Source organism: Panthera onca, chromosome A3 (genome assembly GCF_046562875.1).
Source record: "Panthera onca isolate mPanOnc1 chromosome A3, mPanOnc1 haplotype 2, whole genome shotgun sequence".
Classification (NCBI taxonomy): Eukaryota; Metazoa; Chordata; class Mammalia; order Carnivora; family Felidae; genus Panthera; species Panthera onca.
This window is the reverse complement of record NC_138341.1, coordinates 40,383,507-40,410,046: the sequence shown is the minus strand read 5'-3', so window position 1 is coordinate 40,410,046 and position 26,540 is coordinate 40,383,507. Positions and strand designations below refer to the sequence as shown.

The 26,540-nt window shown below is 47.7% G+C and overlaps 1 protein-coding gene across 3 annotated transcripts; it reads left to right on the top strand.

Annotated features, from left to right (window-relative positions):
* The first annotated feature begins 54 nt into the window (after positions 1 to 54).
* Positions 55 to 26,540, top strand: ELMOD3 (ELMO domain containing 3). 3 transcript variants are annotated; one of them, XM_078444662.2, is made up of 13 exons: positions 55 to 282; positions 946 to 1,094; positions 2,067 to 2,344; positions 6,692 to 6,769; positions 7,216 to 7,285; positions 11,232 to 11,300; positions 12,307 to 12,395; positions 14,360 to 14,483; positions 14,736 to 14,858; positions 16,755 to 16,885; positions 24,635 to 24,711; positions 24,981 to 25,108; positions 25,585 to 26,540. In XM_078444662.2, exons 3-13 carry the CDS (start codon positions 2,294 to 2,296, stop codon positions 25,785 to 25,787), a joined length of 1,143 nt encoding a protein of 380 aa, XP_078300788.1. In that variant the 5' UTR covers positions 55 to 282; positions 946 to 1,094; positions 2,067 to 2,293; the 3' UTR covers positions 25,788 to 26,540. The 3 variants fall into 3 exon arrangements, with proteins under 3 accessions (XP_078300788.1, XP_078300787.1, XP_078300786.1); XM_078444661.2 differs by having other exon boundaries at positions 917 to 974; XM_078444660.2 differs by having other exon boundaries at positions 917 to 1,094.

Sequence of the window (26,540 nt, the reverse complement as noted above, 5' to 3'; positions counted from 1 at the left end):
TTCCCAGGCTGCCGGGAGGCGGGGCTCTCCGGGCCCGGAGGCTGAGCCGGGACGCCGTGCGCACGCGCGGGGCGGCCGGGGGCTGACGGAGACTGGGAAGGCCCGGGAGCCTTGGTCGCGGCCCGCGAGCCCCCAACTCTGCGGAGGACGCGTGAAGTGGAGATGGTCGTCCCGGACCTAGACAAGCCTGGGAGCTGCAGGCCCGAGAGAGAATCCCGTCCGGGACCCAGGATGCCTGGGTTCTGGTCCGCGCTCTGCCGAGGGCTCGCCGAATGACCCGAGGCAAGTTGCTTACCTGTTTTCAGTACCTAGTGGCGAGGAGGTTTCCGTCCGGAATCCACACAGCCCCAGTCTGGCGGGGTTTCTTGATGGAGTGAGATTCCTGCTGAGATCGCGAGTCACAGCCGGCGAGCACCTAGCCCTGTGCCGCCCCCCCCCCACCCCCCCACCATCCCGCGATGGCCAAACGTTCCGCCCTCGACCGCGGCGGCCCAGTGGATGGCGTTGCCTGCGGCGGGCCCCAAGCCGCAGGTTGGGGCCCCACGGCACCTACCCTCCTTCCGTGGGGTAGTGAGGGTCGGGGAGCTGCCAGCGACAAGCCTGATGAAAGGATTAAAGAAGGACTGTCAGACCTACGTGGTCATTTGTATTTAACGTATGGACCCAGTTTCTGTATTAAATACCTATTCAGAGAGTGAAAGCTCCAGCAGGAAGTTTGAAAATCATATCCCTTAATGTAGCTCCTTGCCTAAAGTGGGTGCACCATAAATCCTTAATTTGGTAAAGGATCCGTCCTTAGAGGAAGGCCATTTCCTTGGGCCCAACTATAAGGAACTAGGCTAATGTTGCTGGGAGTGACTTCTTGCATTACTTGCTTATTTGACAGAATTTTTGCTCTTTTCTATCTCTGATACAGATACTAACTGTACCTGTTGAAGCCCCCAGAGTTCCAGCCAGACCTGAGGCACTAGCAGGTGTGTAAAGCTGGTCATACTTCTACGCTGCTTGATTCATTTCATACACAGAAACAGAAGAGGCTTCTTGATGTCGCTCTTACCATACCTGCCTGTCACCTTCCCAGCGTTGGCTAATGTGTGAGTGTTTTGTTATATGGTGTCATGGAGGTCAAGGAGAAGGGAAAGGAAAGGGAACCAGATGCTGAGACCCCGGAGGATACAGTGAGAGAGAGCTAATTCCTGAGGTACCATGACCACCGAACACTGTCCTCCCCCCTAAATTACAGTTACCCAAACGTCCAGCCTAATAGCCAGGAAATATTCCCATTCTTGGTGCTAGGAATCAGTGCATCTTGGCAAAGATTCTAGTTTGTTACTGGCAGCCAGTTCTTAGGGAATCCGGATCATGTTCCCACAGTGGGGAGCTGACTTCAAAGAGAGGCCACCCTCCTTCCTAAGTTACCCACATCTGTGAAGCGTGATTGTCAGTCAGTGGTGGACTGTCTGCCCACCTATGATCCAGATTGTTGTAACAGGCATCCATGATGTCTAGCTCCTCCATGGTAGGTTATGGGCCTGTCCAGCCCCCTTCCCAAGGCAGGCTTGTAGGATGACTGCCTTAGAGTTAGCCACACTGGCTAACATGTACCATATTGGTGTTCACTGACAAGGCAACATGTTGGATTTTGATTTTCTATCATCATAGGAACCAGGCCTAGTATTCTAAGCCCCCAGACCCAACCCGTGTCTGAGACTTAAGCAAAGCCTAAGCATTTCAGCTAAGACCACCCACCGGGATGCCACCCTTTGATAAGTTGCCCCCAAATCCCAGTGACTTCAGGTTAGAACTGACCCTACCACTTAACAGCAGTGCTTCTGCCTTCTGGACACTTGAGAATCCAACCCTCAGACTCCTACACCATCCCCTTCTTGTCATCGGGTGGCATGGATAGTAAGAGTTAGGATTTGGCTAAAGCAGCTGATTTATTCAGAATAAGTTTCTTGCTTAAAAATTTTTAAAGTCAATTTTTCTTAACAGAGGCTTTACCGAATGATGAAACTAGCTTTCTTTTTTTTCTTTTTTCTTTCTTTCTTTTTTTTTTTTAACAGTGCTGAGACTTCAGAGACTTCAGGGACTTCTTTCAGTACTCGCAGAAACCTCCCACACCCTGGTGATGGCACACAGGGACTGTTTTCCTACTCTTAGTCTGAATGACTGCCAAGAAGGAAGGCAAAGGCGGAACAGTTGGGTGTCAGGCTTTCTCCATACTTCTAATCCTTATTAAACTCCTTTCTGAGCCCAAGGACAAAGCTCACTTAACAAATGACTTTGAATCATGAATGAAAACTCTTGCTCTTTCCATGAGAAAGAAATAAGAGATGGACAGGTAAGCAAGTACTTCGATTTAGGGAAGAAGGTGTTGGTTGGGGATATATTGTTAATAGTGGTAACACAGAGGATATATCACTAGAATGTAGAACTTTAGAAATGTTACAGGAAAACTTTCATTATAATGTTCTTTGTTCTATTAGGAGAAGCTTCTATTCATTCACCTCTGGGTCAGTTGCCTTTGCTGGTAGCTTATGTTCTAAGTGGGTCATGGGATTTTGTTTTGGATTTGCTTGGGTGAGAGAAGAAGTTCAATGAGGAATCCCCCAAGGTATTTGTGACTCATCAGCTTGTTACTGTATTGACCCTTTGCCACACATATGCTTTGGCTTGATTAGCCTCAGGACTCGGAGTCCAGGGTAATGACTTGTGAGTCTGGGAGCTGACTCTACCTCCCTTTCTCCCTCCCTTGTCCAGAAATGGTCTTACAGGGACCCTGTGGGATTTATTAGCCTCTGGGATAAAGCCTTTGCTTTGGGAGTCCAGGAAGGTTTTCTCTACTCTACTACAGAGAGAAGCCTTTGGCCACTGGAAGGGACTGAATTGGAGAGGGAAAGGAAGGATGAAATGAATCCTGAGTACACAGATCCCTACAGGGAGTTGTTCAGCATAATGAATCATCACATATTTTTGAGAATGCATTTTGTGCCAAATACTCTGCTAATGGGTGTCAGAAACAGGAAAGAAGTATAAGAGAAGATTCCTCCACTCAAAGCAGCAGAGTGTGATTTAAAGATAGACTGTGTTGGGGGGAAGTAAAAATTCTAGGTACCGGCCACCTGGGTGGCTCAGTCGGTTGAATGTCTGACTTCAGATCAGGTCATGATCTCACGGTTTGTGAATTCAGGCCCTGCATTGGACTCGCTGCTGTCAGCACGGAGCCTGCTTCAGATCCTCTGTCCCCCTCTCTCTCTGCCCTTGTCCCACTTGTACTCTTTCAAAAATAAATAAACATGAAAACAAGAAAAAAACTCTAGGTACAATTTCAGCATACTCACAAAGAAGGAGTCACAAGACTTACTACTTACAGACCCCAGAAACGCGGCAGGGGTGAATGTGCAGAGGGGGCAGGGAGCTGAGGTAAGGGTGGTCCTCAGTACCAGATCATGAGCAAGTACCCCTATTGCTCATAAGGTGGAGGTCACTGACTTCTCTTGGGCTCAACTCTAAGTGATTATTTTCAAAGATGCCCCAGAAAAAGCAAAGCAGGCACTCGTAGCAGGAATCCTAAGCCCAGGTTCCTGTCTAAATATCCAGACTCTGGCTGTAAGCAGGTTCGTCGTACTGTCAGCCCTGAGGAAGCAACTCAGAAAAGCTGTTTCCTCATCACACGGGCCTTTGGCAGGGAGCTTGTGCCGCCCACAGGACTGGCTGCAGGGCTGAGAGAAGGGGAGAGACCCTTGTAGTGTGGCCCCAGTGGGTAAGGCGGGCCACCTTGAGGAGATGCAACTGATCTTAAAGGGACCGGAGGACACAAGAGGTGGCGGTAGGGGCGTATTCTGGAGGAAAACCACACAACCAGAGGGATGGAGGCAAGAGGAACTACAGCAAGCGTGTTCACAGGGGCGAAGTGGGCAATAGCAGTGAGAAGGCATCGGAGTACCTGTGTGGCTCAGTTGGTTGAAGAGCTGACTCTTGATTTCGGCCCAGGTCATGATCTCACGGTTCATGGGGTGGAGTCCTGTGTCAGGGCTGGGCTGACCTGCTTGAGATTCTCTCCCTCTTTCTCTGCCCCTCTCCTGTCTTTAAAAATAAATAAGTAAACGCTGTCAAAAAAAAATTCATGAGGGAGCATCATGAGGCCAGCGACGGAAGAGTTTTTTCAGCCATGGTGTGTTTCGGCAGCCATTCCTGTGTCCTCGTCATAAAGGAATCAAAGCTCTGTTTAAGGAGTAGTAGTTGGCAAATATATGTGAGAAGGATTAGAGTAACAGAATAAGCTGGAATTCTGCAGCTTTGACAAAAGCACTGATTTTTTTTTTTTTACTAGTTTTAATTAGTTTCTTGTGTTTATTTAAAAAAAATTTTTAACGTCTATTTATTTTTGAGAGAGAGAGACAACGCTAGTGGGGGAGGGCAGAGAGTGAGGGAAACAGAATCTGAAGCAGGCTCCAGGCTCCAAGCTGTCAGCACAGAGCCCGACGCGGGGCTCGAACTCACAAACCGCGAGATCATGACCTGAGCCAAAGTCAGACACTTAACCGACTGAGCCACCCAGGCGCCCCTCTTTTATTTATTTTAGAGAAAATAACACATTCACATGGTTCAGACTCCAAAAAGCATGGAGGATGTATCTATAGTGAAAAAACTGCCTTCTACTCTTGTGCCTCGGCCACCCAGTTTTCTTCTGGAGGCCAAGTCACTGCTTCTTTGGGTGTAATTCTGGACAACGTCTTAGCAGAGCGAAGCAAATGTATTTGTGTATTTTCTGAAAATACACATGGTAAAATAGCATATATACTCTGCCCTTTGCTTTTTTCACTTGATATATCACGTGGATGGTTCCATATTGTCCACAAAGTACTTTCTTATTCATTTTCTTTATGGCTATGTTGGATCTCGTTGAGTTAATGTGCTTTCATTTGTTTAGCTAGTCCTTTAGTGGGCATTTGGGGTTTTTCTAGCCTTTTGCCATTACAAACAGTGCTACTGTGAACAGTGCTATAAGCATGTCATTTTGCACACGGACAAATATATCTGTTGGGTAAATTCCTAGAATGCAGTTGCAGACCCAAAATGCACAAAGTGTATCTGATTCTGTCAGATATTATCAAGCTGTAGGGATGGAAACAGTTTACCCTTCAGAGTGTTCTAACACTTAGTTTGCTAGCCGACACAGCGTGTTATCACACTTTTTGATATTTGCTAATATGATAAGTGAAAAATATTATCTCAGAGTAGATTTTTAAAAATTTTTTTGTTTTAATGTTTATTTATTTTTTTATTTTTTATTTAAAAAAATTTTTTTTCTTAATGTTTTTATTTATTTTTGAGACAGAGAAAGACAGAGCATGAGCGGGGGTGGGGGGGGGGGGGCAGAGAGAGAGGGAGACACAGAATCCGAAGCAGGCTCCAGGCTCTGAGCCGTCAGCACAGAGCCTGATGCGGGGCTGGAACTCACAGACTGTGAGATCATGACCGGAGCCGAAGTCGGACGCTCAACCGACTGAGCCACCCAGGCGCCCCAATGTTTATTTATTTTTGAGAGAGAGAATGTGCGAGCAGGGGAGGGGCAGAGAGACAGAGACAGAATCCGAAGCAGGCTCCAGGCTCTGAGCTGTCAGTACAGAGCCTGATGCGGGGCTTGAACTCATGAACTGTGAGATCATGACTTGAGCTGAGGTCGGACATTTAACCCAGGCACCCCAATCTCAGAGTAGTTTTATTTGACATTTCTCATATTTTTTTTAAGTTTATTTATTTATTCTGAGAGAGAGAACAAGAGAACAAGCGGGGGAGGGACAAAGAGATGGGGGAAAGAGAATCCCAAGCAAGCTCTGCTCATGAACCATCAGATCATGACCTGAGCTGAAATCAAGAGTCGGTTGCTTAACTGACTGAGCCGCCCAGGCGCCCCTGACCTTTCTCTTATGAGTGCGGTTGAGCATTTTTTTTGTATGTTTCAGAACTATTCGTGTTTCCTTTTCTGTAAGCTGTCCATATCCATGCCCGTCTTTCTACTGGGTCGGGTTTCTTTCCCTAACTGATTTGTAGGATTTTATTTCCAACATTATTAGTAAAATTAGCCCTGTATTGGTAATCTGAATTGCAAAAGTTGGTCAAGTGGTTTTTTTTACACTCTGATGGGGCAAGGTTTAGCCAAAGGTAAGGGAACTGCCTGACTGAGCTTTACTTACTCAGAGCCCTGAGATGTTTCACGGAGCCAAGAAATCTGAGATAGCATTAACTAAGCTTTTTGCAGTTTTTCTTAAGACCAGATTAAGCAGGGGCGCCTGGGTGGCTCCGTTGGTTGAGCGTCCGGCTTCAGCTCAGGTCATGATCTCGCAGTTTGCGAGTTCGAGCCCTGCATCGGGCTCTGTGCTGTCAGTTCAGAGCCTGGAGCCTGCTTCAGATTCTGTGTCTCCCTCTCTCTCTGCCCCTCCCCCACTCACTCTCTGTCTCTCTCTGTCTCTCAAAAAATGAATAAACGTTAAAAAAAATTTTTTTTTTAAAACCAAAAAACCAGATGAAGCAGAAGTTTTCCCTTACAGTGTTCCTTGTAGTTGACTTCTCGGGAGTTCAGCCATTTTTGTGTGTGTGGTGTTGCGAAAAAGTGTGACATTTAAGCTGTCAACTTTGGAGGACCTATATGTGCCCAAGAGGTTGATCCTGCTTTGTCTTCCAGGTTGAAAGTGTGTGTGCTGTGTGTCCTCCACCATATGACAAGGAAAACAGTGTTCTTCAGGCTTTCAGAGGAATTCCTGTACGTATCACCCAACTCCAGTACCTCCTGCCAATACAGGCTTTTGTTGCCAGTTTGTGGTGCCAGGCACACAGCACGGCACAGACCTTGCTTCCAGGAACTCACACTTGGGAGCAGAGGTGTGGGGCACAAACTTGCAAAACAACCTCTAGCCAGTAAGATAATTGCGCTAGTGAAGCAGACTGTAAAGTGCAGTGGGAATACCAAAGGCACACCACAGTCTCAATGGAGTGACGTGAAGTTTTATTTACTCTTCAAGGAGAGCACATGCTTGTCCCCACATCACGCAGCTTGTACCTCAGAGCGGGAGTTTTCCATGTGCTTCTCTTTTAAGATTGGCTTTAATCAACCCATCCTTCTGGTCTCCAGTTCCAAGGGTGGGAATTGGTTGTGTGGACGGAGGGGTGTGGATTCGCCCTCACACTAAAGGTCAGCTGCCCCTACAGATCTCAGAGTTGAAGAACCATGGCATCCTCCGGGCCCTGACAGCAGAAGCGAATGGATGGGAGCCAGGTGGTAAGGTCCCCTTCAGGGCCCTTGGAGCCTGGGTGGGACCCAAGTCAGAGCTCCCCACGTCTATTCTTCATCATTTGTACTTCTTTCACTACTTGTCCTATACAACTTGATAGATTTATCGTTCTTCAAGGAAAATTAGAATCAACTCTGGATTAGGAGTCAAAAGGCTTGAGTCCTGATCTAGCTCTGCTCGTGGCTTACTGTGTACTTTTAGGCAAGTCATATCATCTTTGTGTCTGCAGTGGGGATATCAATGCCTCCTTTATCCTCAGAGGGATACTGTGACAATAAAATGATTTCAGTGCATGTGAAAAGCCTTAGAGAAAGTATCCTATTTTATCGGCTTTATGATTCTCTCATGTACTATATTTAAAGCTCATTTCGCTTGCTGATTTATGACACAGAAATGCCCACTCATAGTTGAGAAACACCAATTCTGGAATCCCATGTCTCTGGGTTAAGTGCTGCTTCTGCCCACCAGCTATAGGATCATGAGCCACGTTTCTTAACCTTCTAACCTTTACTTACTTCATCTATGAAGCTGGGCGTGCATCAGACAGAATTGCTGTGTAACAGGAATTGTGTAAGGAATAAGTGAGCTAAGTAAGGTAAAGTGCTTAGCACACAAACTATAAATCTGTAGTAAGTGCTCATTGTATTGTCATCTTTAAATTCCGCAAACTGAAAATATAATCTCCAGAAATATGGGACTTGCTAAAAATATTCTAATGTAGAAAAACTATTTGGAGATCTATGAAGTTTCTTCTAATAGAATTTTAACGGGGCACCTGGGTGGCTCAGTCAGTTGAGCATCTGACTTCGGCTCAGGTATTGATCTTGTGGTTCATGAGTTTGAGTGCACTTTGGATCTTCTGTCCCCCACTTTCTGCACCTGCCCCACTCGTGCTGTCTTTTAAAAATAAATAAACATTTAAAAAAGAAAAAGAATTTTGGGGTGCCTAGTTGGCTGAGCTGGTTAAGCGTCTGACTTCAGCTCAGGTCATGATCTCATGGTTTGTGAGTTTGAGCCCCATGTCGGGCTCTGTGCTGACAGCTCAGAACCTAGAGCCTGCTTCGGATTCTGTGTCTCCTTCTCTCTCTCTGCCCCTCCCCCACTCACACTCTGTCTCTCTCTCTCTCTCTCTCTCTGTCCCTCTCTCCCTCTCTCTCAAAAACAAACATTTAAAAAAAAAACAGAATTTTATCTTCACTGTGTGATGACAAACCTAACATTTATTAGACATCTTGCTTTAAATGCTAAAATATTTTATATTTCAGTACAACTGGCAGCTATATGCCAGATATTTTTAATCGTATTGAATGATTACACTTTTCTTCCAGATTGCTCTCAGCTCATTTAAATTGATAGGCTTATGAGGCACCTGGCTGGCTCAGACATAGTGTGCGACTCTTGATCTTGAGGTCATGAGTTCGAGCCTCACGTATAGAGATTACTTTAAAAAAATAAAATTTTGGGGACGCATGGGTGGCTCAGTTATGTGTCCGATTTAGACTTAGGTCATGATCTTGCAGTTTGTGAGTTCGAGCCCCACGTCAGTCTCTCTGCTGTCAGCGTGGAGCCTGCTTCAGATCCTCTGTCTCCCTCTCTCTCTGCCCCTCCCTCTCTCTCTCTCAAAAATAAACATTTAGGGGCGCCTGGGTGGCTCAGTCAGTTAAGCGCCCGACTCTTGATTTCAGGTCAGGGCATGATCTCACGTTCTGTGAGTTCAGGTCCGTGTTGGGCTCTGTGCTGAGTGCAGAGCCTGCTTGGGATTCTCCCTCTTTCATTGCCCCTCCCCCACTTGCACACGTGCTCTCTCTCTCTCAAAATAAATTTTAAAAAATAAATAAACTTAAAAAGACAGAAACTTCTTAAAATAAATAAATAAACATTGAAAAAATAAAATCTTTAAAAATTAGGTAGATAGATAGATAGATAGATAGATAAGCAAGCTTACTAACTCAGCAATGCTGTTTCCTGTGTAAGTGAAAGAGAGCCCAAATAAAGGAGGCAGTTGAAAGAGGAAGAAAGATAAAGACCTGTGCTAATGTGAGCTGCATTCACTATCCTGAAGATTTGTGTTTTGCCTCCACTTTTTTCTGTTAATGAGGGGGGCATTAGTATTTAATGTCAGGATCATCTTTGGATGGAGGAGGAGTCTCCCTGGTTCCAAGAGGAAGGGGAGGAGATGCTCTTGCGTGCCTTGGACATTTGTCCCCAGTGTTTAGGCACCGGAGTGCAGTTGCTGGCTGGGACCTTATATTTCCTGTTGACCAACCTGCAATCTCAGCAGATTCGTACACCTTCCTGGTGAGGTTTCTCCTCCTGACTCACAAGCTTCTGGCAAGTTCTTGGTAGGTGAGGGTATATGGGGTGAAAAGTTGACCAAGTTGCTTGGAACGAGGGCCTGTAGTGTGAAGAGTCCGTGAAGCTGGGCGTTGGTGAGGGTGAGGGGTGACGAGGCCCTCGTCAGCACCATAATGAGCAGTCCCCACTGCCACTCCACTCTTCTCTTTGTTCAACCGCTTTCTCCCTCCTTTGCATCTCCCTGGGGTCCAGCATGCTGGAAGGAAATTTTATTTTTTTCACCATCCAAGGTCAGGCACTGTATCCTGGTGAAGTGATCTAGCTTGGGAGCCCGGAGGTTCGGGGTCCCAGTCCACTCCAGACGGGGGCTGGCAAGATTGAATTTCCTAGAAATCCAGACCCATGTCCCCTGCTGCCACTACCCACTGCTCCCCTGGACCTGAACCCAGGACTGTCAGTAATACTAGCTGACACATACTGAGTACCCATCTTTGGGCCACATTCTGCCCTGAGAAGCTAAGGAGTCACGCCCCTCCTTGTGGCAGTGAGTGATGGCACATAGTCCGTGCCTCGCCCACGGAAGCACCGCTGGGGAGCGGCAGAGGGAAAGTGCCCACCAGCACTTGGCTCTGGAGTGTGCTGGCAGTAACAGCCCTCCATGGCTTCCCAGCAGCTCTCTCTTCCTCGATATCTGTTAGTGGTTTGAGTTTCTGGTAGCATTTTATTGATTTTATTTTATTAGCAAGTGTATTTTCAAAACAGTTAATTGTCCTGTACTATCCTCAGTCAAGACTGCATGGCCGAGAGGAGCTGCCCCCTCACTTTTACCACTGGAGGTAGAGGCTGGAGGGGTCGTGATTTGGGGTCTTGGACTCAAGTGTCTCTGTTTTCTCCATTATTTGTTGATTTCCTCTCTCGCAAATAGGAAAAGCCCGCGACAGGACGTGCCACCAGCAGTCTGGGCTAAAGAGTGACAGCTGTGGTTTGGAGAAAGGGCTGGGTGGTGGCTATAGAGAACCTATCTTGCTGCTTGTTTTCTCCTGCTTTTCCAGTGCTTTCATTCATTTAGCAAACATTTGTTGAACACCTGCCCTGGGTCAGGCACTGAGCTAGGTTCTGGAGAACCCGGTCCTCATGTAGCTCCCAGTGTAGTGGGAGAGACCATTCCAGCACTGACGAGCACTGGGTGTCAGGAGTTTACAGAGGAGTGACTCCCAATCCAGATTTAATGAAGTCAAAGAAGGTGTGTGGGTGAGGGCCGACATCAGAGTTAACTGGGGTGCTGACTTTGCGGTGGCAGAACCGTCTGTGCAGAGGCACCGAAGGTGGGAGGTGTGGAGGGATTCTGCATGCCCTACGGGACAGCTAGAGATGCAAGAGAGACCCAGACTGTGAACGTATTTAGATGCTGTGCTGAAGAGTTTGGGTTTTATCTTGAGAATTATGGAGAATCCCTGGAGGGTTTTGAGCAGGGGGCTGACATCAAAGGGGGCTGCCTTTTTGAACGTTCACGCTGGCAGCCGTGTGGAGAGGGTACCTGAGGGCAATGAGATCCAAGACAGGCAACCAAGGCGGGGGCTGCAGCAGCGATCCAGACATACCTAGATCTCAGAGGGTCTCCCTTTCTCACTGTTACAGCTGTGAGTGTGGAGGTGCTCAGAGCCCAAGAAGAATGGGAAGCTGTGGACAACATCCGGACGGAGACAGGTAACCGCAGGAACGGCACTGTCTCCACACAGCCCAGCTGCTAGGAAGGGTGCCATCCACATGTGTGGCTAACATTTTTGTGACTCTGAGATTAGGAGACAATTACTGAGCATTTTCATTTTAGCCCTTTGACATAGAATAAAATATCTTCCCAAATCCAGAGATGATGACATTCTGCCTCTGGAGGAAATGGGAATGAATGCCATGGGGAAAGGGCTGCCATCCACTCACACCTGAGAGAAGACAGGGAGGACCTTGGCCAGGGTCAGCTTCTGCAGGGTGATGAGATTGGGCAGAAGGATGGAGGCCAGCAGCCAGGGTCCCTGCCTAAAGTTGTTCACTGTAGCGGGAGGTCTCTGGAGATAGGGGCTGAAGCCATCTGCTGGACGGCTCCGAGGGCTGGGTGAAAATGGTCTCACTTCCTTTTTTGACAGGTTTGGATGGAGCTATAAGAGGGTAGAACTGGGACCCATACCTGGCTTGAGCTTCCCTGGGGCTCCTGAAAAGCCATTACAATGGACTGTATCAGTCATCACCTATATTTGCTAACTGATAATTAATTCCCTGTGGACAGTACCAAAGGACAGAAAGGGGGTCATTCACATACAGGGTGTGAGAAGGGGCAAAGTAGCAGTTAGGAAAGGCCCCTAAACAGACCTTGGCATGCTCCCACAGGGGCACCTACTCCAGTCAGTGAGTTGCCTCCTCACAGATGAGTGGAATTTAGGGACACCCCCCCCCCCCGCCCCCGCAGGTCAGATCTGTCCCTACTCAGCTACAGAGATCAGCCTAGCAAGCCTCTGAACAGCCTGGTCTTAAAAGGGAGCTGGCCCAGCAGATAATGGTAGCCCCTTGAAAAAGAATTGGTTTTAGCTGTAGGTATCTGACGTTTGCAACTGAAGGCCAGCGTTTGGCTTAGAGGTGACAACCAGAGGGCCCTCAGTAAATGTTCGCCGATGGAATGACTACTGTTATAAATCCTGGAGTGTCTTCCCCTTTGCTATAGGTCAGGCCAGCTCAGACCAGCCTGGGCAGCTAATCTCCTTCAATGAAGCCCTGCAGCATTTCCAGACTGTGGACCTCTCTTCCTTCAAGGTATGAAAGTACTTTTGGGGTCTCAGGCAAAGCACCTTCTTCCCAGGGGCCAGGTTTCTATCCCACACTGGGCAAGCTAGATTGAAGCTTCCAGTTGAGGATCCTACCTCACCTAAGAAATCTTAGAGCACAGAATCAGGGGTAGCTAAGGACCCATGCTTCATACAGGACCCCAGTGGCCTTTTTGGGACTGTGCCCCAGAGTTCTTATGGCCCTGTCATACAGAGGTCTGTGTTGCGGCTCCCTGTTCTTCCTCTGGAATCAAATGCTAGATAGCTCCTTAGGGAAGCAAGGCATCCTGTCTAGAAAGCTGAGTAATCCATGGCCATTGTAGGAAAATCTGCTGTTCCCTCGGAACCAGAAGTGATTTGAGAATTTTAAAAATATGTGAGGATTTTAAAACATTGAAGAGAATTTTATTTTTAAAAAAAATTTTTTGAAGAGAATTTTATTTTTAAAAAAAATTTTTTTTAACGTTTATTTTTTATTTTTGAGACAGAGACAGAGCATGAACGGGGGAGGGGCAGAGAGAGAGGGAGACACAGAATCGGAAGCAGGCTCCAGGCTCTGAGCCATCAGCCCAGAGCCCGACGCGGGGCTCGAACTCACGGACTGCGAGATCGTGACCTGAGCCGAAGTCGGACGCTTAACCGACTGAGCCACCCAGGCGCCCCGAGGAGAATTTTAAAAACATTGAGGAGAATAAAAGCTCAAGGGCTTTCTGGGGCATCTTGAGTGACTACGAGTAATTTTAGAGGATTGTGATTGCAGATCTTCAACCTAAAACCAGGTTTAAGAAAGGCTGCAAAGAGGGGCGCCTGGGTGGCTCAGTCGGTTAAGCGTCCGACTTCAGCTCAGGTCATGATCTTGCGGTCCGTGAGTTCGAGCCCTGCGTCGGGCTCTGGGCTGATGGCTCAGAGCCTGGAGTCTGCTTCTGATTCTGTGTCTCCCTCTCTCTCTGCCCTTTCCCTGTTCGTGCTCTGTCTCTGTCTCAAAAATGAATAAACGTTAAAAAAAAAGAAAGGCTGCAAAGATAAGAATCAGGTTGGTTTTTAGGACCCAGAGAGGCAGAAGCTACCAAAACCAGAAAATTCTAATACCTGCTGCAGTGGCCCTTGAGGCATAAGTCAGCACGACCTGGTTTAGGAGGTGCTGGTTTAGGAGGTGCTGGTTGTGCTGGTTGTGGTATGGACAGAATGCTCCAGCTACCCCTCAGGTATCCGGCTCCAAAAAAGCCCCCACTAAACACGCCTCCCCACCGGCTCCCTCACCCTGGAAGTTGAGAGGACCTGCAAGACTTTATAATTTATGTCCTTTCCAGAAAGAGATAGACCTACAAAAGGGAAAGCGGCCCTGCCGGGAAACCTGGCCTGGCTTCTGTCAGACCAAAGCGGGGGTCCCCGCGTCAGCCATCTCTAGCCTCCTTGGCAGTCGGTGGAATAGGTAGCTCTGGAGAAACCCGGAGGAGCAAATGCAGACAACGGGCTAATAATGCCTATATCTCTTTCCTACTCACAAAAATCCTGGGGGCCAGAAGAGCCTGTCTCCAGAGATTGAGCAGGTGTTTCACAGCTTCGACCCCCTTTCCCTGGCCCACAGCCCAGCCAGGTCGTTGGGGGAGCTACTTCTTTCTGCAAGAACAGTCCTGTACTGATCCTAAAGGTCAGTTTATTAAGGCAGGTGAACTCAGAGGGGCGCCTGGGTGGCTCAGTTGGTTGAGCGTGCGTCTCTTCATTTCGTCTCAGATCATGACCCTCAGATCATGTGGAATCGAGCCCTGCATCGGGCTCTGCACTGAGCATGGAGCCTGCTTGGGATTCTCTCTTTCCCTCTGCCCCTCTCCCCTGCTCATGCTATCCCTCTCTCTCCCTAAAATTAAAAAAATAAAAAAATAAAAATAAATAAATAAACAAACAAGCAGGTGAACTCAGCCCTCTGCTCATGGCCTGCGATTTCCTCCCCAGAAAAAAATTCAGCCAACTATTCGAAGGACTGGGCTCGCTGCCCTCCGGCACTGCCTCTTCGGGCCTCCAAAGCTCCACCAGGGCCTCCGTGAAGAAAGGGACTTGGTCCTGACCATTGCTCAGTGTGAGTGCACGGGTGCTGCATCTGTGGTCAGGCAGAGAACACTGTTTGCCCACCTGTTATTGAGGCTAAGCCAGAGGTCTTTCATGTACCTTGTTGTGGGGGAGAGCGGGAGCCGCGGGATGAAAATGTGGGAGAACACAGTGACGAGTACAGTCCAGATCTACCTTGTGTCAACCATTTTCTGAGAAACACTTCAGTCATCCCTTCAGAGGCCAGCAATCCAACGGGGGGGCGGGATGTGTTTTTGGGTAGGTGGCCTGGATAACCAAGACCCAATGCATGGCCGAGTCCTCCAGACCATCTATAAGAAGCTGACTGGCTCCAAGTTTGACTGTGCCCTCTACGGAGACCACTGGGAAGATCTGGGCTTTCAGGGTAAGAGACAGGAATGGTTCATCTTTTCCTTGACCCCTGATTCCACCACTAGAGCAAGAGCCCAGACAGTCTTCTTCCTATCATGCCAACACCCTGAGACTGGATATCTTGGGGGGAAGCATTCCAGGAAGAGGGTATGGGAAATGCAAAGGCCCTGAGGTGAGCATGTTCACTATGCTTGAGAAATGGCAAGGAGTGTGGCTGAAGTGAAAAGATCACTTGTGGCCTTACAGGCCATTCATTGTCAAACATTTACTCTAAGTGAGACAGAAAGCATCAGAGTGATAGGATTTGGAATCTAGTGTTTTCTTTTTCCTCATTCCTTTAACACAGATAAAAATTTTGCTTTATACTATTTTATTTTTTGAGTGAAACAAAATGATTTCGGCTGTTTTGGGATTATACAACTCTTTTTTTTTTCAAAATCGTATCAAGTTACATTTATATAGAATAGGAAAATGTCTTCATTTAAAAAGGAAGTTTTAGGGGCACTTGGGTGGCTCAGTCAGTTAAACATCCCTGCTCTTGATTTTAGATCAGGTCATTATCTCACGGTTCGTGGGTTCAAGCCCTTGGGATTCTCTTTCCCGGTCTCTCTGTCCCTTCCCCACTTGTGTGTGCACATGCTCTCTCTCTCTCTCTCTCTCTCTCTCTCTCTCTCTCTCTCTCTCTCTGAAAATAAAATAAATAGGAAATTTTAAGTACCTATAACTAATTGGTCCATTGGCATTGCCAACATGTTTAAATTCCTTTATCCTCCCTCATCTATAATATAATTATCTTAAAATTTTCCTCCATATGCAATGAAAATCATGTCAGTGTTACGATTTTTGTTTTAACCATCAAACAATTTTAAAAACTCAAGAGGAGGGGCGCCTGGGTGGCTCAGTCGGTTAAGCGGCCGACTTCGGCTCAGGTCACGATCTCGCGGTCTGTGAGTTCGAGCCCCGCATCGGGCTCTGTGCTGACAGCTCAGAGCCTGGAGCCTGTTTCAGATTCTGTGTCTCCCTCTCTCTGACCCTCCCCCGTTCATGCTCTGTCTCTCTCTCTGTCTCAAAAATAAATAAACGTTAAAAAAAAATTTAAAAAAAAAAAAATAAATAAATAAAAAAAAATAAAAACTCAAGAGGAGGAGCAAAGTCTGCTGTATTTGCCCGTATGTTTACTCTTTGCATTGCTCTGTCTTCCTTTTTGATATTCTGAGATTTCTTCTTTTATCATTTCCTTTCATTTTCAAGAACTTCCTTTAGCCATTTTCTAAAGTAGTCCTGCTGGTGATAAATTAGTTTCAGGTGTATAATAATAGTGTTTCAACAATTCCATCTAGTACTCAGTGCTCATCAAGATAAATATACTCTTTTTTTCTTTAAGTTTATTTATTTATTTTGAGAGAGACAGAGACAGCGTGAGCAGGGGAGGGGCAGAGACAGAGAGCGCCCGAGAGAGACAGACAGAGAGAATCCCAAGCAGGTTCCTTGCTGGCAGTGCGGAACCTCTCGTGGGGCTCAAACTCACTCATGGAACCGTGAAATCATAACCTGAGCTGAAACCAAGAGTCGGACACTGAACCGACTGAGCCACCCAGGCACCCTGTTCGGCCTCCGCTGATGCCACTGGATAAGAGGGGCACAGGTACCAAATTACATGACTCATTACAGGAGTCCCATGTAGACTTCATTGACATCGCAAGGGTATGGGGGCTCACTCCCAGGTCCCAGTTTGCTGAAACTACCTTGGTGGAACTAAGGGGCACCTTGTTACAGTCAGGCAGGGATGGAAGTCCAGACTCCCCACTTGGCCTGTAGCAAAGGTAATCAAGTCCTTGAAGCCCACGGGAGGAGGGACTTCATTTGGCATTGCCCGCCGTCACCCTCCATGTCCTCATCTCTGTTGCAGGAGCGAATCCGGCCACAGACCTGAGAGGAGCAGGCTTCCTTGCCCTCCTGCACCTGCTGTACCTGGTGATGGACTCGAAGACTTTGCTGATGGCCCAGGAGATTTTCCGCCTGTCTCGTCACCATATCCAGGTGGGGCTTTGCTGGGCAGCCAGAGAAAGGGCTGTGGACCCAGGATCCGGGTGCATGGTGCTCCTGAGCTATCAGGAGAGCCTCACGGGGGGCTGTCTCTAGTGGTTGAAGCCTCTCAGGACAACTGGGGCCAAACCAGGACCAGACTTCCCCCGCCAGCCTGACCTGCGCTGGAATCTGAGCTCTACCACTAGTTAGCCTATGTCTCAAGCAAGTGTTTTAACTCCTCAGAGCCGTGGTTTTTTTTCATCCATAGAATGGAAATCACGAACACTTCAGCTGGATAGTTAGGAAAATTAAATGAGATTGTATATGGAAGCACTAGGTGTAGCTGGTAGCTGTGATATTAACGTGTCAACTCATTGTCCTCCCTGAGGAAATCCCTTCAACAGTATTAGTAGGTTCTCCTGACCCTAAAGGAGAAGAGTTAGCCTTTATGTGCCCCAGAGGAGGAGATTTGCCTGTGAGGGTCAGGTGACAGACACATGGTCTTACTGACAGGCCAGAAGTGGCTTCCTGTAGCCCTCGGTCTGTCCAAGCCTTCTTTGGAGTTAGGTTTCACGTTTTTCCCAGGTAGTAAAAGGTGGTAGTTCTACCATTTTGTTTTGTTTTGTTTTGTTTATTTTTTTTTTTTAAATAATCTCTACCCCCAATTTGGGGCTCGAATTCACAACCCCAAGATCAAGACTAGCATGCTCCATGAACTGAGCCATCCAGGTGCCCCATCCCACCATTTTAGAAAATAAATTTGACCTGTTTTCTGCCATTCATCTATGCCATATGCATGGAACATGGAATTTATCCACTATACAAGAAATTTTAAGTTACTTATTTATTTATGTATTTATTTTGAGAGAGACTGAGCAGGAGAAAGGCAGAGGGAGAGGGAGAGGGAGAGGGAAAATCTTAAGCAGGCTCTGTGCTGTCAGTGAAGAACTTGACTCGGGGCTCGAATTCACAAACTGTGAGATCATGACCTGAACCGAAATCAAGACTCAGACACTCCACTGACTGAGCTTAACTGACTGGGGCCCCCACGAAACAAATTTTTATTCAGCATTCCCTATGCTACTTATTGTGCTTAGTGCTTGGGATACATCAGAGAACAAAGCAAAGATCCTTCTAGCACAGAAGACAAGGCAGTGAGACTAACATGTAAATGAATGATCAAGTATGTCCAAAGGTGGTAAGTGCTAAGCGGAAAGAACAAGTAGGGTAAGGTTAGGGTGCTCAAGGTAGCTCTCATGAGAGGGAGGGACTTAAACTAGACCTTGAAGGAGGTGAAGGTGTTGGCCCTTCACCTGGGGGAGGACACTCCACGCAGAGGGAGTGACAAGAGCAAAGGTGCTGAGGAAGGAGTATGTCTGGCATGTGAAGGGGTAGTAGGGAACCAGTTGGAGTGGAAGGAGCCCAGGAGAACAGTCGGGAGGGAGGTCATATGGCTAACGGGGACCAGATGGCAGAGGGCCTGGTAGGTTATGATGAGGACTTTTGATTTTACTCTAAATAAAGTGAGGGTTTTCAGCAGCCTGGAGTACATGATCCAACTCAACATTTTTAAATGTATCCTCTCAGTGGCTAGGTTGAGAATAGTCTGTAGGGAGGGCTTTTATAATCCAGTCAGAGATGATGGGTGTTTTCAGAGGAGGTGTTGTGAAGTAGTCAGATTCTGGATATGGGATCTGGAGCGTATGGGCTTAAGAAAGTACAGCTAGTTGGGGTGCCTGGCTGGCTCAGTTGGAAGGGCATGTGACTCTTGGTCTTGGGGTTATGAGTTCAAGGCCCAGGTTGGAGGGAGAGTTTGCTTTAAAAAAAAAAAAAGAAAGAAAAGAAAGAAAGAAAGAAAGAAAGAAAGAAAGAAAGAAAGAAAAAGAAAGAAGAACCAGCATATTTTTCTGATGGATTGATTATGGGTGTGAGAAAAAAAGATTTTTAGTCTGAGCAACTGGAAAGATAGAGTGGCCATCAACTGAAATAGAAAAGAAAGAGCAAGGTTGGGGGGTTCAGTCTGCCATACAAATTTTATTTTACTTTTTAAGTGTCCATTCACTTATTTTGAGAGAGAGCACAAGTTCAGGAGAGGCGGAGAGGGAGGGAGAGAGAGAATCCTAAGCAGGCTCCATGCTCAGCACAGAGCCTGACACGGGGCTCAATCTCACAAGTCGTGAGATCATGACCCGAGCCAAAATCAAGAGTCAGACACAACCGACTGAGCCACCCAGACGCTCTGCCATACAAATTTTATATTGAGGTTATGCATTTTTGGTAAGAGCACCACAAAAGAGCAGTGGCCTTCTCTGTGCCTCAGCTCAGGAGCACGTAACGCCAACATGTCTTACTGCTGGTAAGGTTAACCTTGATCGTGTGGTTAAGGTGTCTGCCAGGTTTCTACACTGTAGAGTTATTATTTTTCCCCTTTGTAATTAGTAACTGTCTTGGGGAAGATACTTTGAGACTGCGCAAATACTCCGTTTTTATATCAGTGTATATAGATATTTATCTTTTTCTATGGGTTATAACCCAATAGTATCATTACTTATTTTGTTGCTCACATTGTTTCAAGGTCTTCGGCCATTTTCGGAGCTCTTTCAGGTGGGCACCTGTGCCCTTACAGTGTGCCCTTTTCTGAGCGCTATTTAGCTTTCTGGACTGCAGAAAATGCTCTGGTCTCATCTTGTATTTTCCCCATATGATTTCCAGGCCTGGAATCACCCACTTCTCTAAGGAGCTCTTGCTCTTTTAGTTGGAGAATGACATTTAGAAAGCAAGCGCTGAGGGCCAAGTGTTCTCACTGCTAGTAAGTTCTGACCCTTCCAGGCCCTCTCTGTGGACAGAGCCTGGAATACACACATGTGCTACAGGTTCGCTCCCAGCCCTGATAGGGGAGGTCTACGGAGGCGAGTGTACCTGTCCCAGCCCTGGTGCAGGAAGGTGGTGTGCTTTGGTACTGCCTGAGGGAGGGGAGCCCAAGAACAGTGGCTGAGCATCAGACCTGCAACACTTGCATCAGATCATCTTACCCTAGAGGGTTGGAGGTGGGCAGGCCTGAGTTGCCAAAACAGACCGTTGCAGTAACAGTGTGGCTGGCCATGTTTTGTAGTTCTCAGAATCTCAATTTCTTCCTTCTTGTCAAATGAGAAAGTAATTCCAACCCTGCAGAATTATTCTAAGTTAGAGATAAACTATGTAAAGTGCCAAGCACATTAGCCATTCAGTGAGTGTTTGTTATCAAAGTAACTTAAAAAAATTTTTTTGGAAGTTTATTTATTTTGAGACAGAGCAAGCAAGGAAGGGCAGAGAGAGAGGGAGAGAGAATCCTAAGCAGGCTCCGCACTGTTAGCGTGGAGCCTGACACAGGGCTTGATCTCATGGTTTGTGAGATCATGACCTGAGCCAAAATCAAGAATCGGACACTTAACAGACTGAGTCACCCAAGTGCCCCTCAACGTAATTGATTTCCGTGAGTAAAAATACACTTTATACATCTTATGTGTAATAATACATACATAAATACAGCTTATGTTTTTAAAGTCAGTTGAATACATATCTGTGTGTGCATGAGGGCACACATACACACACACACACACACAACTGTTAGTAAAGTAGATACCTTTTTAATTTTTAACTTATTTTAGTGTGTGTGTATGTGTGTCTTAGGTGGATCCCTTTTTTAATCCAAAACTTCTTGAAAACAAAACAAGTTATCATATGGTTCCTGCCACTGGGACACTTTTTCTTTCTTTCTTTTTCTTTTTTTAATTGTTTATTTATTTATTTATTTATTTGGAGAGAGTGAGAGTGAGTGTGTGTGTGTGTGTGTGTGTGTGTGTGTGTGTGAGCGAGCGGGGAGGGGCAGAGTAGACAGAGAGAGAAAGAGAATCCCAAGCAGGCTCCACACTGTCAGCACAGAACCTGAGGCAAACTGTATGATCATGACCTGAGTCAATATCAAGAGTCCGATACTTAGCCAACTGAGCCACCCACGCGCCCCTGGGGCAGTTTTACATTTCTGATGTCTACTCAATATCTCTGTATCTTTGGGAGGAAAAGCACCCATTAAATTTTAAGGCTTCACTTATGCCTGTCTGTTCCAGGAAACACTGGAAGAGGCAAGAGTGGGACTTCACAAGTATCTGGTCTTGAGATATATCGGAGGCCCCACAGGGTGAGAATGTGGGCATGTTCTGTGGTCTTCACGATGCAGGGAGGTAATGTCTGGGTTAAGTTTGAGAACCGTACCTGGTAGCTTATGCCGTGGTCCCCTCTCTTGAAGTTGAGGAGTACCTCAGCAATCCAGCCCCTCATTTTAGAGGCATGGAAATGGAGACCCAGAGAAACCAAATGACTTGCTGAAGGTCCCACGGCTAATTGGTATTTCCTATGAGTTATCTCTGACCTCATTGTCTCCCTTCTTATGATGTACGAAAGCTCTGTTGTAAGAGCTGCCTACAGGAAAATGGATGCCAGGGTGGAGGGTATTGCCAACTCCGAATACCTCATTTGTTTTTAAGGACAGGCTTGAGGGAGGTGAGGGAGCAAGCCATCCAGATGTCTATGGGAGGGACATCCCAGGCAGAGGGAGCAGCAGGATGAGAGAGTACTGGGTACTTGATCTGCACGGACCCAGACTGAATGCTTTGACCAGTCCGTTTCTCATCCCTTCACCGGCTGGCCTTTATGGAACTTCCTGGGGATTTATGTTTACTCCACAATATGCATGTTGGCCAGTAAGATGGAACAGCAGTTTAACCTAATAAGAGGGCTGGTATAGGCGTCAGGAAGCTAGATCCTGGCTCCATCTGCAGTATTATTATGGGGCTATGATGTAAGTCACTTAACCTCTCCGGGCCTTAGCCTGCTCTTCTATGAAATAAGGGGCTTGGCCTAAACAATTCTAAGGTCCCTCCCAGATTTATTTTAAAATTCCTTGAAGTAAAAGCAATGCCAAGATTTTAAAGTAAAGCTTGACCTCAAGCCCTTATGAACCTTGAAAACACCGTTTTCCAGGAGGCGTGTGCGAGATCAGAGTAACAGCTGGGGGCCAAAGCTCTGCCAGCAGCTGGTCCTGTTCTCTCCTGAGGGGAAACGTAAAGCCCCACGTACCCACGGTACATCCTGCTAAAGGGGAACTGGCAAAAAAGTACACATGCCGGTGTAGGGGGGCAGACTCCCACGAATCCCAGCAGTATGGAAGTGTTTAGCCCACACCATGCGGAGAAGGGGTGCTGTCACAGACACCGAGGGGTGCAGGGCACATCGGGCTACTTGCTGGCAGGCGAGGAAGCACCTTATGGTAATGCTTGCTCACATACACACTTTAATAGCCTTCCACACACTTTCCATGCCTTGTTTCATTCCACCAACATGACAGGCCTGCAAAGAGGTAGCTTCCTCCGCTGTCTTTCAGTCAGTTCCTCAACACAGCCTCAGTGTAGTATTTTAGCTCTAGGCAACACTTGTCAGGGGCCAAGGAACTGCTGAAGAAAAGGAGGCATTTAGATCTGAATTCCAGTTTTTCACTGCTTTTTAGTAAGTGGGCTCGGTAACAGTGTTCTCAAGAGTGAGCAAACACTGGGTTTCGATCCTCTGTTAATTATGTTGCTACCATATTCTTGTTCCCGTGTTTATTTTTAGACTGAAAAAAGTCTAGGGAGGGAGCAATCTTATACGAGTATATATGGTAATTAAGTAGGCAATACATGAAGGTATAAATGCATTGCTGCTGACCTCAGCTACTCATGTTGAGGAAAGGATAATTATGAACATTTGTTAACACTTCCTTAGGCTGGCACTGTGCTTAGTATTTTGCATATGCGATCTAATTGCTCGTGACGATAACTCTGTGAGTAGGTTGTGGAACAGATAATAGAAAATGTGAACTGTAGGTAATAAAACCAATCTCATAACGTTTTTGTAATGAATAGTGACTCGACTCCACCCAGCATGGCCCTTTTGTCAAGGTCCCCAGGACCACCCCCAGGTTCGATGATTGACTGGGAAGATTCACAGGACTTGGCCTATAGTCACACTGATAGCTATGATTTAGTCTAGCAATAGGAAAATCAGCAAAGGGAAGGAGTGCGTGGGACAAATCCGCAGGAAATCGGGCGTGAGCTTCCTTCCAAGAGTCTTCTTCCGGTAGAACCACACGGGAAACACTTAATTCCTCCAGTATCGAATCATGCAGCACAGGAAATGTTGCCAGCCAGGGCAGCTCTCTAGAGATTCAGTACCCAAGGTTTTATGGGGGCAGTCGTGCACACACCCTCTGTGTAGCACACACCAAAATTCCAGAGTCAGAGAAAAAGCAGATATTCAGCATAAACCACATTGTTTGTACAGTTAAGGCACATGAGTCATCCTGAGGGGATGGTGGAAACCCTCCCAAAATCCAAGTTCCCAGGTGCCAGCCAAAGGCCACCCTTGCAGGCAGGTCTTTCTCAGGACAGCAGTCTCAGGTCTGGTGCGTTAACTCTTTCCTGCGCAGTCCTCAATGTTATTTCCTTTTTGGTTTTAAGAAACGGGAAAGCTAAGTCTCATAGAGTTCGGGTGGCCTTCCTAAGGACACACAGCCAGCAGGCGTCGAGGCCAAGATCTGGAGCCCAGATGTCATGAAGACCCCAAGAAAAATCTTTGTGGAGCCAGAAGACCCTCTACGGTTCAGTGCTGTCAGATAGAACTTTCTGCAATGAAGGGAGTGTTCTTTATTGGCACTGCTCAATACAGTAGCTAGCTACTCAGCACAGATGGCTATTGAGCACTCTATATATAACGAATAGAACTAAGGACTTCAGTTTTGTTTTTCGAAAAATTTTTAAGTTTACTTATTTATTTTGAGAGCGAGAGAATAGGGGAGGGGCAGAGGGAGAGGGAGAGAGAGAATTCCAACCAGGCTCCCCGCTGTCAGCGCCGAGCCCCACTCGGGGCTTCATCTCATAACTGTGAAATCATGACCTGAGCTGAGATCAAGAGTCAGACGCTTCACCGATTGAGACCCTCGGGCGTCACAGGAGTTCAGTTTTTTTTTCAACTAAGGAGTTGAATTTTTGTTTATGTTTGTTTGTTTGTTTGTTTGTTTATTTTGAAAGAGAGAGAACCAGCAGGGGGAGCAGAGAGAGAGAGAGGGAGACAGAGGATCTGAAGCAGGCTCTGTGCTGACAGCATAGAGCTTAATATGGGGCTCAAACTCATGAACCATGAGATCATGACCTGAGTCGAAGTCGGACACTTAACCAGCTAAGCCACCCAGGTGTTCCGAGGAGTCGGATTTTTAGTTTTGCTTAATTTTTAACTAATTTACATAAGTTTTAAGTTTATTTACTTATTTAGAGAGAGCACAAGTGGGGCAGGGGTAGAGAGAGAGAGAGAGAGAGAGAATCCCAAGCTCAATGGGATGAGATTGGGAGAGCCCGATGCGGGGCTGGAACTCACAAACTGTGAGGTCATGACTTGAGCTGAAGTCAGACGCTTAGCCAACTGAGCCACCCAGGTGCCCCTAATTTTTAACTAATTTAAGTCGCTCTTGGTGGCTACTTGCTACCATACTGGACAGCACAGTTCTGTATCATAATGTAATGGCTTTTTCTTAGGGGAAGCAGATGGAATAAAGAGACTTTGGCTCTTGTTTCCAACTAAGGAGTGTACTGATCTGTGTGTGCCCCTCAGGGGGTGTCCTTGGGTATGTGCAACGGTAGAAACTAACATGTAAAGAGCCGGGCTGCCACTGACCCTGTGCCCGCTCCATTCCAGCAATTCCCCTTCTGTTTGATGTCCGTGAATATCACCCGCATCGCAATCCAGGCCTTAAGGGAGGAATGTCTCTCCAGGTGAGTCCCCACGCTGGTCAACCCCAGCCAGCTGATGAGAGCGACCCAGCAGAACCTGGTTCCCTCCCACCCCCTGCCCCATTCTCCCAGCCCCTCTCCCAGAGCCCCAACAGAGTCCAGTCCCAGCAGAGTCCAACCCTACCCTGAGGTGAAGGCTGCCTGAGGAAAGGCTCCCTGGGGGAATAGAGGGCAGGAGGCACCTGGCTGTCAGCTTGTCTGCTGCGGGGCGGGTCACCCCCCCCCCCCCGCCCCCCGCCCTTGTGCTGTAGGGAGTGCAACCGGCAGCAAAAGGTGATCCCGGTTGTGAACAGCTTCTACGCCGCCACCTTCCTCCGCCTCGCACACGTTTGGAGGACTCAGCAGAAGACCATCGCAGACTCTGGCTTTGTCCTCAAAGGTGTGCTCTTTTGTCTTGACCTAGGGGGTCTGAACTCCTAGGGTACCCAGGTTCAGGGACCCCAGGATAGTTGCTAGACTGGTTTGGGTTACAGTTCGCTCCCCCTCCTCCCCCCTCCCCCCCATTCACACTTTCTCAAACTCCAGCTTCCCAAAGTGTCCATCAGCCCACCCTCTGGAGCCTGCCACCTCTCCTCCCTTTCTGACCTCAGATCATATTTACTGAATCAAAAGCTGGGTCCATCGGGTGGACTGACCATTCAAAGTCGAGACTGCCCTGGTCAAGGTAGAATGTGCAGTTCCTTGTGGCTTCCCTGGTCCGTCAGCCTCCCTCTCTGGAGAGCTCTCCACCTTGGACCCTTTCACCCTTCTCTCCACAGGGTCTGGGTTGGGGGGTGCCCCCAGAGCTGCTAGGCCTGGACTGGTGTGCAGCCCAAAGCCCCCTCAAGCCTTTTGTTCTCCATTCCTCTGTTCCAGACTTGGAGGTGTTGGCCAAGAAGAGCCCGAGGCGGCTGCTCAAGACCCTGGAAATCTACCTGGCTGGAGTGTCAAAGGGACAGGCCTCATTGTTGGGAACACAGAAGTGCTGTGGGCCACAAGCCTCTCACTCCAAGGATCTCACCTTCACAGGCGTGTGTGACCTGCCACCACATTCATCCAAAGGCACGCGGCTGATCTGACCAACCGGAGGCTGACAGAAAGACCCAGCTGCTGGGCCACGGGGGCTTTGGAAGGGCACTTGGCGCATTATGCCAAGTGCATGCCGGCTGGACCTCCTTGGCGAATCCAAGGACCCTCACCCGTGTGAGACATTAGGGACAGTTAGACTCATCCCATTCCCCACAGACCTGCCTCCAGAGCGATGAACTTGCCATAATTGGAATTGAGCTACTTTAGAGTTGGTTTCCAGGTAATCCCACTGAGTGAATGGATCATGAGGCGGGAAAGCCCTACCTGGATGTTCTACATATCTGCACATCGAAAGATATGCCCACACAGAGGTGCCAGAATTCTGACTCCCTGGGCGGCAGGCTCTCAGGCCCCAGGTGCCCGCAGGACAGGGACCCTGTGGCTAGAATTCGAAGGGAGGAGCAGTGGCAGCAGCCAACAGGGGACAGCACGAACCAGAGCAACAGGTCTTCCTCTCCTTCCTCCACCAGGCTGATATGGGGCCCCTCTGGGGTTTCTGGCCTCGCACTCACCCCACCCTCACATCTCCCCATGCCTCAGCCCCGCTGTTGAGGATACAGAATTGGCTTTCAGCTGAGTGTCTCCACTGCCGCCCATCCCCACTGCCCACCAGCTGGGCACCCCACTACTACACAAACCCCACCCCATGAAGGTGTGCGGTTGCCACCAGGGATGGTTTTCTGGCCTGGACGAAGGAGGAGGTTCACACATCGGCAGTTTTTGAATAAAAGAATTGTCCTAGG

Bases quoted from the DNA above. Each gene is read 5' to 3' on its own strand.
- ELMOD3 (XM_078444662.2), top strand. From the start codon at position 2,294: ATGAATGAAAACTCTTGCTCTTTCCATGAGAAAGAAATAAGAGATGGA. The intron at 2,345-6,691 runs GTAAGCAAGTAC...TTTGTCTTCCAG, and splicing joins AAGAAATAAGAGATGGACAG to GTTGAAAGTGTGTGTGCTGT. The intron at 14,859-16,754 runs GTAAGAGACAGG...TCTCTGTTGCAG, and splicing joins GGAAGATCTGGGCTTTCAGG to GAGCGAATCCGGCCACAGAC.